Below are 14,438 nucleotides of genomic sequence, written 5' to 3' on the forward strand. Positions count from 1 at the left end.
ATAAATATAAAATATCCATTTTACATGGTGCTTTCTAAATTACTTTTTTTTAAAAAGTCAGTTACGTGTGTGTGTGTTCTTGTTAGTTTTTTTCCCTCTCAAGTTAACCATCAAATGCATGCTAAAATGTTTCTTTGTACCACAGTCTCTTAGTGTAAAAAAAAAAAGTATTTCCTCTAGCTCAGTGAAATTTGAATTTTGTGACTTAATATTTATTAAAAATGTATTATAGAATTGAAGGTTTTTATTTTATAAATAGAGTTTTTATAGGACATTTTGTTGAATCATACTTGGTATAATCTATGACATCTTAGTAGAATTGCGTTAAGTGACCCATTCTTTCTGTAAGCCTTTAACTCTGTTTTTATTAATGAGAAATTTAAGTAGCAACATGTTAAAAAGTTTTCATTTTTAGTGGTTTTTATAAAATTGAGTTCCTATCATAATCAGAATGTTAGGAGAATGCGAAGAGTATTTTCAAGTGTATTAATATCTCAAGTGTATCAGAAATTTCTAAACTAGCTAAGGTTCTGGGGAATATACTCATTGTACTTAACTATCAGATTGTATTGTAATTGTTTTCGAAAGTAAGTTTCTTCCGATGGAACTTTAATATATAACAAAGGAAATTAGTATTAATATGAGCAAATTGTTGACATCATTCTTTTGCCTATTGAAACTAGTTTAATTTCTTTCTCATTATAAAAAAATACTCATTGCAAAATAAAAACTTTCAGAAAAGACATAAAAGTGTAGCAAAAGAAAAAGATTATCCATAATTCAGTTAACTAAAGAAACTGCTGTTAATATTTGGTATGTATCTTGCATATCTTTTATAATATCTATACACACACAACATACTTAGGTACACACCCTTATAGATAGATGTTGACAGTAATGAAACATATGACCCTATTCTTAGTATTCTGTAATCTGTTTTTCTCTTCCTATGTCATTAGCTTCTTTCCTTGTCAGTAAGCAGGTGTCTACATAGTCATTTTCACTGGCGCTGTTGTATTTCATTGTATGGGTATATGAGCAACTAAAAAAACCTTTTTTCTATTTTAAAACACATAGAGGGATCCTTCTTATACATGCATTATTTTGTTAGTCACTTATTTACTTCCTTAGATTCCTTGAAAGTTAATTGTTGGATGGAAGAGTATGTATGTAAGATATATACATATCTGTGAAAAACTTCATGCCCTACGAAATCTAACGCTACAGTTACAAGGATTTTGAGAAAAATAGTGTTGGAGTAGATTGTTACAAGCTTATACAAATGTTTAAGAAGAGTGCTAATATAAACCATAAGTCTTTAAAAATACTAGTAGACTTTAAAAAGACATTATATTTCTAATGAATAAAGTTAGGTAGATATAGTACTTTAAAGAAAAAGGTAAAAGTTGCTTGATATTACGAATGTGTCGGGGAGGGGCGGCCCAGTGGCACAGCCGTTAAGTTTGCACATTCTGCTTTGGCATCCTAGGGTTTGCTGGTTCTGATCATGGATGTGGATTTACTCACCTCTTGTCAAGCCGTGCTGTGGTAGGTGTCCCACATATAAAGTAAAGGAAGACGGATGTTAGCTCAGGGCCAGTCTTCCTCAGCAAGAAGAGGAGGATTGGCAGCGGATGTTAGCTCAGGGCTAATCTTCCTCAGAAAAAAAGAATGTGTCAGGAAGAATTGAAATTACTGAATTGGAGTCAAAAGCAAAATAAAAGACGATTGGGGCAATCTCATCAAGATGAACTTATAAGTCAGCATGTGGTTACATTAAACTAAAATAATAAAGTGTAATGGACGGTGTTGTGTCTGGTACTATGTTCAGCTTAATTTGTATACTTCATATTCAGCTACTCATACCAGGTAGTGCAAAAAAATAAGTTTCATATGAACTGACATTACTTCTGTGTTATACTGACATCATTCACCTATTTTCTCCAAATCCTTGTGAGCTAGTTTGAATTACAGAAACACCCACTGTTTCAGAATAGGATGTGTAGAGTCAAACTGCCTTTGAGAAGTTTTTTTTCTCTCCCACAAATAGTGTTTGTGTATGTCTTAGTTTTTGCCTTGCCAACCATGGTGGTGTCATAAATTTTTTATCTTTCCCTATCTGATCAACCAAAAAGCTGGAATACATTTAAATTTTGTGGTCCTTGAATAACGGTGAGACAGAATTTTTACTTTCCCAGTTTTTTTCGTTTATGTTTTTTTGTGACATACTTTTTTGTCATTAGCCTTAATGTCTTATTTGGGCAGTACACCGTATGATGTGTAAGAGCTTTTTACGTAAAAGAGACAATATTCATTGTAATATTATAATGTTTTTCCCAGTTTAGGACTATCAGATTTTATTTTTCAAGACAGTACTTTTGAATGATATCTTTGTGAAATCACCTGATTCGGCCAATAAAATTTTATTGAATTATTGATTATGTGGCTAGTAAATTCTAGGCAATTGAAGTAAAAAAGATAAATAGAATTAAACACCTCAAGATATTTAGTGACGTCAAGGGAAAAGACAGAAAATTGAAATGCAATGTGTAGGGGTATCGTCAAGACTGTGAAAGAGCATAGAGGATGTAGCAAATGTCCAAAGTTAATTTTTTAGGAAAGATTTACTTGAATTGTCTTTTTTTCTTGACTTTTGAATTATTTTTTCTGATTTCATTAACATATGCTTTTTATTTTCTAAAAATACAGAAAAATTAAAAGAAGAAGGATAGTATTTACCCATAACTCTACAACCAAGAGACAACTACCATTAAAAATTTGACACATTTCCAGGGCCAGCCCTGTGGTGCAGCAATTAAGTTTGCACGCTTTGCTTGGGTGGCCTGGGGTTTGCACGTTCGAATCCTGGGTGTGGACCTAGCACTGCTTATCAAGCCTTGCTGTGGCAGGCGTCCCACGTATAAAATAGAGGAAGATGGGCACAGGTGTTAGCTCAGGGCCAATCTTCCTCAGCAAAAAGAGGATTGGTGGCGGATGTTAGCTCAGGGCTTATCTTCCAAAAAAAAAAAAAGATTGACACGTTTCCTTCCAGGTCCGTGTGTGTGTGTGTGTGTGTGTGTGTGTGTAATTATTTTCTTTGTATAGTTGATGATCATTTAGATTTAGTGTCAGCAAACTAGCCCATAGGCCAAGTCTGACCCATTGCGTGTTTTTTACTGCTTGCAAGATAAGTATTTATCTTGGTATATTTTTTAACTATTGGGGAAAAAAAATCAAAAGAATATTTTATGCCATGTTAAAATTAAATGAAATTCAAATTCTAATGCCCATAAATAAAGTTTTATGAGAACACATCCATATTCATGTGTTTTTGTATTACCTGTAGCTCCTTTTTTGTGCTAAAATGACAGAGTTGAATATTGCCTGCAAAGCCATAAAATATTTACTCTCCATCCCTTTACATAAAAAGTGTGGTTATCCCTCACCTGTTTTTTGAGCTTTATTTCACATCAGCTTTTTTGCATGTTACTAATGTTACTAGCAATTGTTAATGGTAATATAATTACCAAAATAGAAGTACCATTTTCTATCCCCTAATAGCTGACGTTTAGGTGTTTTGATCCCCCCCCCGCCCCCCCGTTATAAGTGCTGTGGTAAATGTTTATATGTAAATCTTGGTCTGCCTTTTGCATTTCCTTAGAAGAAATTTTTAGGAGTAGAATTACTGTATCAAAATGCATAAATATTTAAATTTTAAACAATGAGTTAGACATCCACTGATGGACAGGAAAATCATTACAGACCAGGCAGAATTAGGATGTGCAAAGGCAAGGAGATAATTAAAGGAAGTGTAGTATACTGTGATAATTAAAAGTGTGAAGTTCAAGTCAGGCTTCTGCCTTTGTTCACATCCGTACACCAGTATTTACAATCTGTGTAACGACAAATCTCCTAATCTGTCTTTGCCTTGATTTCTCATCTACAAAGTGGGTATAACAATACTTGCATCATAATATTATTTTGAAAATTAATTGCCATAGTGAATGTAAAATGTTTAGCACAGTGTCTGTTTCATAGCAAATACTTAGGAACTTTGCAAATGAGGCTTTGATCTTTAGAATAATTTAGGAAAGTTATCATTCTTGACAAATGTTGTATTAATCTTTCTAGTTGGAAAAATAATGAAGAAAAGAAATGTTGTGATGGTATTTGTTATCTTTTAAGCCAAGGTATAGTCTTTTTAAAGCTGTATCCCTTTACCTAAATGGATTTTCTTTGGGGAAATATTTTAATTCCAGGATATAAAATCAAACTAATAATGATAGAAAATTATATTAAAATACTCTTATTTTCATCATTAATTTTGTTTGCCTGCTATGTTTATTGTGATTTGAGATTTGCTCTTTTGTTAGACATGAAGTCTAAAATTTGGTTCTACTTTATTTAGTCTACTTTTATCAGCACTAATGTTTCAGGCAGTGTTTTTGTCAGAGTGAGAATGATTATCTTCTTATCCCTAAGGAAACATACTTGATAAATAATGCAAGTTATTAATATAAATTATTAATATACTGTTTGAAAAACAATAATGCTAAGTTGAGCGTATTGTGCTTTATACAGGTGAATTGCACACATTTAGAACTATAAAGAATTAACTAAAACTATGACAACCTTTTCTGAGTTGGAATTCTTTTAAATATGTTTTGTTTTGTTTTTTCTTCTGTATTGATAATTTCTGTATTGATAATCTCTAGGCCAAAGGCACTTCTCTAAATCAAGAATGTGTCAAAATTAGCTGGTAGAGAGAATAACTTAAAATATTAAGTGGAAGTAGAGATCATTGTAGTTAGAACCTTTCTCGCTTTAAATGACGTTTACAGTAGCCTTTGAGTTCCCAAGAATTATGGATTGCCAAATATTTGAAGAGAAGAAATACTTTTTAAGTAAACAGAAAATGAACTTTGAAATTCCTTCAGTGATAAAGGCATATATGATGAAAATAATATGGGAATGTTGTTTCACATTATCATGTCTTCACTTTATTCAATTTTGGGAAATCATGAGTCCAGAGAAACATGATAGAATTATAACTATACATAAAGTAAAAAATACTTGAGACTTTTTAAAAATTTAGGAACTTTTCACTGCTTTCATAATTTCTCGTGGCATATACTTCTCTTAAATTAATGTTAACTATTTCCTTCTCAGTTATTAATGATATAAATTCTTGCAGGTAGTACCAAATGGAAGTTTCAAGGAGAGATTCCTAAAATATTTGAATGGATATGTAATGGCCGGTTGCTTATGGTGGCAGTAAGCTTCAAGGTAGACTTTTGAGGATGATGGCCTTCTCCTCTCCCCACCACCCCCTGGGGTTAATAATCTAGGATCAAACTACAGGGTTTCAGCTGTAGTAATTCTCTGAATGAATTATTAACTAATATCATTTTCCCATTTTCAATTTATTTTTATAGGTAAAGGTAAATTATGTTATCATTACAAAGGGCCAAACATAGTTGTTTTATTTCATTTTTAACATTCATGTGTTTCATAGAATTGCTTTGCTGAAACTAGGAGCCATGAGATATGGTAAATAAAACAACTTAGAAAGATTGGTAGGTTATTTTAATCAGGACATCATCAGAAAAGGGATATTCTACAAAGGCGATGCCCTCATGTTATAGTGGTATATTGACAAGATAATTGTTAAGACTGACAAAAAAGACTTTAGAAGAAACAGTATGAAAGTAAGTCCTTAAGATTTAAGTAAAAGAAATAGTATGTCTCCTTGTTTTATGTGCTTGTAATCCATAGTGTAGGCCCCACCTCTAAATGCACTGCTGACCTCAGGCTTGCTTGCTGATTTCTACAACCAGTCAATCCCTTTGACTGTGTTTGGCAAGAACTTCCTAAGGCTACCCAGGCTGTTTGCAACAGGCCATTGCTTCTAAAGCTTGCTTTTCTAAATGGGAGGCTTAATTGCCATTGAAGTCAGATTTGTTCTCTAAAAAAGATCACACAAATTAAAGATTAGTGTTGAATGAATCATATATACCAGCTTAATTATGATTCATGTATATTAAAGTCATAATATCGTTTTTTTGGTTTTTAGTGTGGATATATAAAGTCTCCAACACTCTTGACTCTAAAGTATTGTTTGATTCATATACAGGAAAGGAACTAGTTCCTAAATAATAATGATAATTTAAAATTCTGCCTAAAACTTAAAGTTTTAGCAATGATGATAAATCTGAAAAATTTTATGTTTTATTATATAATGTATTGTAAAGTTACCAAATCGAGGCACCAGGTTGACAATACAGACTCAGAATTATGGTAGAAGTATTTTAGGAATAACAGCATTTATCTTATATAGCAGAAGATACCAGATAAAATATTTGAAAGCTTGTGATCATTTCTCCTAGTAGTACTTGGAGACAATTTGTGGCAGGATGTGGTGACATTTTCTTCCTCTTCAGCCCTAATCGTTTTCTTATTCAGAGTGTCATACAGCCAGGTCTTGGAGGAAGTAGAGAAGCAAAGAATTACTCTGTGTTTGTCTCCTCCCCTTCTCTGTTTTGTTTTTTTTTTTTTAAATGAGTATCTGTGTTCCTGAGGAGACAATATAGATGAGATTATTTGCTTGCGGAAGATTCACCCTGAGCTAACATCTGTGCCAATCTTCCTCTATTTTTGTATGTGGGTCACTGCCACAGCATGACTGCCGATGAGTGGTCTTGGTCCATGCCTGAGAACTGAACCCAGGCTGCCAAAGTGGAGCACGCCAAACTTAACCACTAGGCCACAGGGCCACCCCCTCCATTTCCAATCTTAATTTCTAACCAGAGATTTTATAAAGCGTATCTCATATAGTTATAATTCTATAAACCATCATTGCTGATAACACTCAAAGCTCTGGTTGTATTTACAGTTCTCATTTTATGTAAAGGACAAAATATTTACCTCTATAATGTTTGTAGAGCCTTCTGGGTATTAGATAATTTAATATGTTATTCTAAATTCTTATGAATAAATGATGATGCTGTGAAAATGGATAATAATTCAAAACATGAAAAATGTGGGGAAAATTGTGGTGGTTTCATTTTATGCATGCACAATCTTAAAATGACTTGCCCATTGACATGCTAGATATTGTCTTAAACAACTTCAAGGTAGCAACTGACTTTAGTCTGACGAAGATACTTTCAGAAATGTTATTTTTAGGGAAAAAATATAATACAACAGAATATTTCTAATTATTTTAAAGTTATTGACTGAAATTGTTTGAATCATTGTGAGGTGTCAGGGTCATTCATCACTTCTTTTTTTTCTATTTTTGTTTCAAATAAAAATACAAATGCTAAGAATATTATTTGAAAGCACTTATTTAAGAATTACAAAAGATTGAAACATTGGAGTTTCCTATTTTATTTTCCCTGTGTACAAGTGAATCATTTTTTAACCAAGAAAAAATACACCCTGAACGTCATTCAAAGTTTCTGAACATCATTCCCATTAATAGTATTAAGCAAAAATACAATTTCATTGTATTGACTACTATTTATATTCTTTCTATTTTGAAATTAGATTTTTCTCATGTGGTTTCAGAATATAATTTAGACAGAATGAGCATGTATCGCATTGTTCCTTGATTATATGAATGGTGAAAGAATTGCATGGATAATATAAAAATGTTAGCCTGTTCCCTCTTGATGCCATTTGAATCTATAATTTTGTTTTTGAAAGACAGAAATTCTAGGAGCAGGACCTGTGGCCTAATGGTTAAGTTCAGTGCACTCTGCTTCAATGGTCTGGGTTTGGTTCCTGGGCACAGACCTGCACCACTCAGCGGCAGCCATGATGCGTGTGGTGGTGACCCACATGCAAAATAGAGGAAGATTGGCACAGATGTTAGCTCAGGTGAATCTTCCTCAGCAAAAACATAAATAAATGAATGAATCATTGAATGAATGAATGAAAGAAATTCTATTACTTTGGTTTAAATCATAGACTGGATTCTAGGCTTCTGAATTAGCCCATATCAACCAGAAATTATGAAATATATTTACACAGAACTTATTTATTGCTGTTAATTATGTAAAATTTTTAAATATGTTTGTCATGAAAAGGGTTGTGTATGTAGAGTTTAGAAGTTAATCTCCGGCATTCTTAATAAAGCAGATATATGAAACATAGGATTAATGTTGGAACACTATCTTTAGAAAATTTCTCCTTTTTCAATGCATGCACCTATTTTACCCTGCTTTGGAGTCCAGAGAAGTGAATGGTACCAACTTCTGTGTATAATGAGTACAAATTTCATTGACCTAACGTAATAAATCTTATCCTTCAAAGTCGACAATTTTTCCAGACTAAAATCAAGTACATTATTATATTTGGAAAGCTAAATATGGTACAAGAATGTATCAGGGAAACTCATTTACTTGTGAAAGCCTTAAAAAATTATTTATCTTAAAATATGTTCTTTATTAATGAAAAGAATTTGGTAATTGATTCATTTTCCTATATTCAGTAATATATCTATAATGCAGCCATTTATGGAATTAGAGTTTGCAGTCAATTCACCATCAAATTACATTGCACTACATTGAAGAGAAGTTTTTAATCTTGCTTTGTACCAGTAGTTTATTTGTTCTTGTTTTAAATTATGGGTGGGCAAACTATGCCACAGGCCAAATTCAACCTGCCTCCTGCTTTTTATAAGGCAGGCCTTTTACGGTTTTTAACAGTTGAAAAAACCTCAAAAGAAGAATAATGTCATGACACCTGAACATTCTGTGAAATTGAAATTTCATAATACCAGTAATAAAGTTTACTGGAACATAGCCATGCTCATTCATTTATGTATTATTTATGGTATTCTTGGGCTGCTTTAGGTGCTACAGTAGCAGAGTTGAGTAGTTGACAACAAAGATGGTGTGGCCCTCAAAGCCTAACTTATTTGTTCTCTGGCCCTTTATAAGAAAAGTTTGTCAGCTCTATAAATCATGAAAAATTTCAGAACCTCTCTGGTATCTGCATTTAGTAAACTGTAGATGGTTTATAAGACCTCTGTAGTAGCTCTCAAATTTAGTAAGTTTCCTGTCCCAGTAAATCGTTATTAACAAAGTGGGTTATTTTGTAAGTTATGCAAGAATTGGTTTGATAGCAATTGGTGTCACTCTTGACCTATGTGAACTTAACATTCATGTTTTTAACTGTTGGCTAGCAACCCCAGGGATCTAAGGACAAGCAGTCATTTATAGTTTTGCTGAAGCATGAATTTATATTATGAGTATGGCAGAATGGTGTGGCAAAGCATGTTCCATCACCTAACCTGACATTCAAGATACAGATAGTTATTTTTATAACTCTTAAATAAAACACAATCAAGTATGATTTTTATGGAGGAATTTATGTAATATAATGGGATTTAAGATGTCACCACAAAGGTCAAGGATTTTATCGCGAGGGAAAAATCATTCCATTTCTAAGCTACATATCAGTATCAGTTTGAGAGCAAGCGTTAGGTCATTCTCTATCAAAATTGTCTGAAGGGAGAGAAACTGCTCTTGTTTTATGATATTTCTTGTATCCTAAAATGAAAATGCTATTCTAGACATCAGTTAGAACTTTAGAGGAAATCTCTTAGAATTATTAAGCCAATCAGCTCAAGTCACCTAGGGAGAAACTAGCAAGTGGTATATTATTACCTAATTCATACCTCTGCTGGCCCTTCTAACAGTAGTTAAATTGAGAGTATGTGTGACATAAAGAAAATATTTGTTGGATTGGTAAGCAGCACTTTGTTAGGGTAAAGCAAATTGCTCCCTTATTATCTTAGAAAGTGTGTAACAATGTTTTGAACACTGTTATAATATTGCTATTATTAAACCTACTCAGGCATATCTGAATATTTTAGTGCTGTGATCTTATTTTTTATGCTGTTGTTATTTTTTCCTTCAAACTTGGATAGAAGTAGAGAATCCCTGAAAAATAAGGTTCGTACAGTAGTCTTACTGTCAAAGTACAGATTCCAACGTGATTTTAACTTTTTATCTTTGAGAAATACTTTTTTAAAATTACATCTTATTTTTCTGTGCACATGAAAAAAATCTGTATTTTGATCATCTCAAGTAGTAATTCGGGGCAGTGTTTACCTAGAAATACAGCATTTGGAAATTTGTAGGTAATAACTAAGTCGCATTGTCAAAGTGATTATCTTCTCTTTTATTGCTTTCTGATTATAAGATTGCATGAGTTTAACATTCTAAGTCTCCCGTCTTGGTGAGTGTTAGACTATTGCTGCATATGGAATTTCACGTAACTAAAAAGGTTACAGAAAAATAACTTCTACCTAATGTTCAATTTTTGCTGTTGACCTATTCTGACTTCATAAAATAATGTTACCTTTAACCTCATATATAATGTAAAGAAATGTGTCAGATTTTGAAAGGCAGTAACAGTGTCTATTATTCATTCCTTTTCATTGTACTACTTCAAAAGAGAAAGAGAGTAGATGAACAGAACCTGAGCTCTAGAGTCACAGAACTAGATTCAAATAGTAGGTCTCTCTGTCACATTCTGACTATAACCATGAACCTCTCTGAATATAACATGTAAAAAAAGGAAAATTGTTTACGTCAGTAAATAGGAAGAAGAACTTCATTTGGCTACCTGCTAGCAACTCTTACAAGATTTGATCATTTATCCTTTTGTGAGCCTCTTTAAAATGGGAATGATGACTACAAGTTAACAGAAATACCTGTAACTTACAAAGCTCCCTACGTAGGGGAGGAAGACTTCAGCAACAATATGACTGTCATAACCAGATAGTGTGTTGGGATAATTTTCATGGGTTTTAACTAGTTTAGTAATTCATGTCATCCACTACCATGGATAATTCAGAATTGGATGCTTTAAGAAAACTAATTTCAGTAACTTTTTAAGAATCTTATTGTAAAAGCGTACTTATTAAGATGAAAAGAGGCAGACAGTAACTCTGTTTAATAGATGAGGAAATTGATACATTGAAGTTTGAATTTATGTAAGTTCATTTCAGTAAAGAGACTCAAATTAACAGTTTTGAATGGTATGTTTTTTCCGCTAAAAACTGAATGGATCATTGTTGAAAATATATTTGTATGTTGTCTAATGATCTTGGAATATAGCCCATTATCTTAACTTGTTGACTGAATAAAATATAAATAAATGTTGAGCAAATTTTATATCCCAATAGTTTTAAGTTGTACAATTTCAATATAGGGAACTGGTGTTATAGACCATACCTGTACCAGTCTGCAAAGTATTGGCAATGCTGCTTTAATACCAGCTTATACCCCTTTCCCTCAAGTAGATAAAGGTTTGGGAACAGAAGACCATAGTAAATTTAATATAAGTTAGCAGTGACATCCATGTCATTGAGTAGTTTTCTATACAAGTATCCATCTTCTTCGTGCTAGTTAAATGTCTAGAATAAGAGTGAGAAGAGCAATTGTAATACAGGGGGGTGTCTAGACTAGAGAAGACTCAGGGCTGCAGAAACATAAAACCAGAATTCCAATGTTTGAAGGACTGTCAAGTGGGAAAGAGATTAGACTTGTGTTTGTCTCCAACGAGTTACGCTTGGATCTATCTATGGAAGTTAAAGTGAGAAAGATTTTTAAAGAACTTGATAGCTATCAGAGCTGTCTGGAGATGGTAATGATTTTGATTTTCCTTGGGAAATTGGAGTTTCCTGTGTTTCATCTTTTATAGACTAGATTGGCACCTGGTATGCATCAACAGGGTCTGAATTTTCCATGGTATCTTCTATTTCTAAAATGGTGAGGTTAAACAAATATGCAGTGTGTTATTAAAGGGGTTTGGAGAAAAGGGGCAGCCAGAAAGTTTCTTTACAAAAAGGAAGACATGTCATAGACCTTTTTTTTTTTCCCCAAAATGACAATTATACCTACTTTTTGTATGACACTTTTTCTACTTTAGTATTTCCTTCTGCTGTAAAGTACCATTTCTGTATATTTTCCAAGGAACATAGTTGATAACTTTAAAGGCCTTTACTTCTGCCTGGTGGTGTTCACTAGGTATAAATGAAGTAATCAGAGTATTTACCACAATATTACTCCAAAAATACAGATTAGTCCTTTAAAGCAGTGATGAGATGAGATGGAAAAGCTTTACTTGGATAAACTTCAGAGCAGAAGAGTGAAGTATGACCTGCTTGATTAGGGGAGGGGTCCTTCTTTGTACTCTTCAGCCATTTTTTGGCTTTCCCAAAATGCCAAATTATTTTTATTTACCAGATATAATTCCCTTCCTTTAGCTCCTTTCTCTTCACTGGTTTCCATGATCTGCCAGTCCACTTTTAAAGGGGCCACCTATTGACAGTGCTGCTTTCTTGTTCTTCCCAGCTCTACTCTAGGGCTCCTGCCGCAGATCTCAAATGCAGGAGCAGCAGAGGTGCTTTGAGAGAGAGAGAGAGAGAACAGAATGTCAAAGAGTCCAGCGGGGGACCAACAGATTGTGGGAAACCATGTGACTGTGTGATTCACATCTCCAAGGAGAGAGAACTGGTTGTTTCTGTGGCTAGATCCACCCTGTTATGAGGATAATACTATCAATAATGTAATTTTAATTGCCTGGATGCTTTGACACTGGCTGGAAAAAATAAAACTCTTAGCAGTGAAGTTACTGGTCAGAAGAGTTTGAGTAGAACTGAATTTGATGGCATTTAAATCAAGACACAGTGGGTAATATCTTTTGTAGTTTAAAACTCGATGGGGAGAGAGTGACTCGTCTCTCTGCTTATTTGTTGTCACTAAAATATTCAAATTTGATTCTTTTGCTGCCAACCTTGGATGACCTGATGCTGTTTGGTTTGTTTCTTAGTTCTATAGTGAAGTCCTTAAAAAGGTGACTGTATAAGGCCATACTTAAAGTTAGAAAACACATTAGTAAGTCTTAAATTTTGTCTTTGGGATATTGTTGTCAGGAATCAAATCTTATCATGGATTAATTTCTTATGCTCTGCTGTTATGTAATTGCTAATGAAATATAACTTACGAATTTGTGTTTTTGCATATATTTAGATCAAGGAATTTCCTTCAGTCCTTACAACATATAAGAGGGAAAGTCGGTAACATTAATGTTAGGAGAGTGTAACATGCACCTTTCTTTTAATCTATAATTCTAGGACGACATAGACAGCCTAAACCCAGTTCTCAGGGACAACCCACAACTTCAGGAAGAAGTGAAAGTCTGGGTAAAGGAACAAAAGGTTCAGGAGATTTTTATGCAAGGTAAATATTTTGAAGTTATGCATTAATTCCTTTGTTTTGTTTTGTTTTAAACTGGGCAGTTTCTCACATTTGGTTTTTGTTGTTCAGTTATGTGCAACATAAATAGAAGACTCAGTCTAATATTTTGAGTTATATACAGTCCAGGGAAAATAATAGCAAAGTCATAATAATAACTTCACCAGTTTATTAACTAATTTGAGCTAAATGCCTGGCATGAAATTTATAACCACACAGGTGTTTTGTTGATAGGAAAATTTCTATATTACAGAATACTTTAGGTGTGTCCTTCCTGGAGAAGGAAGTGTTGTTTGCAGTAGAGGGTTGCCCAAAGCCACAATTGATTTCCTTTGAAGAATGCTGTTGGTATCTGATAAAAGTGGCCTATTTCAGTTGCTTTCCTCAGCAATGACCACAATGCAAGTCTTAGTTCTGTTTCCTTTTTTTAGTAAGTTACAAGTTTGTCTACAGCACATGACTTTCAAACCAGTGAGGTGTTATAATTCTTAGTGATTTCTTTTCCTATAAGTAAAATCGTGTATTTCAAGTATAAGCTCTTTGTGAAGTTGAATTGAAACTGGGTCATTATGTCATAAAGTACTGATATTTTGTTGAATGTTTTTAAAAAGAAATGTTAAATTCCCATATTTATCTTAGCCCTCAACTTCCATGCCATTTAATTTAAGCATTAATAGACATAATTTAAAAGTTGTGGCTGTTTTTGCTTTGTATGGGTATTTATTTAGGTTAAATATTTTTTAGACTTTTAATATGGAAAATTTGAAACATACATACACAGAAACAGAATATTTCAGTGAACTTCCATGTGCCTATCTCCCAGCCCCAACAACTATAAAACTTTGGCAGATCATGCCCCATCCACTGCTCTAATTTGCTTTCATCAAATTTCAAACATCACCACATTCTATCCACTTTTAAACGAAGCCACCATACCATTATTACATCCAAAAAATTAATAGTTCCTTAATATCAATACTGGATACTCAGGTTCAAATTTCCATTTGTTTCATAAATGCCTTAAATGATTTTTAACAGGACTGATTGATTTTATAGTTTTATTTATTTGTTTTTTTAAAATCAGGGAATCTGAAAAATATCCACAAATTTGTTGATATGTCCTATCTATCTCTTTTTTTCTTCCTTTCCTTGCAATTTATTTAT

General features: G+C 33.1%; 1 protein-coding gene across 5 annotated transcripts in view; it reads left to right on the plus strand.

The window, feature by feature from the left end:
* The window catches only part of JMJD1C (jumonji domain containing 1C), a 288,010-nt gene that overhangs the window by 229,058 nt on the left and 44,514 nt on the right, over positions 1-14,438 (plus strand). For all 5 annotated transcript variants that reach the window (XM_046649100.1, XM_046649075.1, XM_046649091.1 and 2 more), the window contains one exon: positions 13,154-13,259. In XM_046649100.1, the coding sequence (XP_046505056.1) occupies positions 13,154-13,259 (106 nt within the window). The remainder of the gene's footprint in view (positions 1-13,153; positions 13,260-14,438) is intronic.

The sequence above is a fragment of the Equus quagga genome, chromosome 2 (assembly GCF_021613505.1).
Source record: "Equus quagga isolate Etosha38 chromosome 2, UCLA_HA_Equagga_1.0, whole genome shotgun sequence".
NCBI lineage: Eukaryota > Metazoa > Chordata > Mammalia > Perissodactyla > Equidae > Equus > Equus quagga.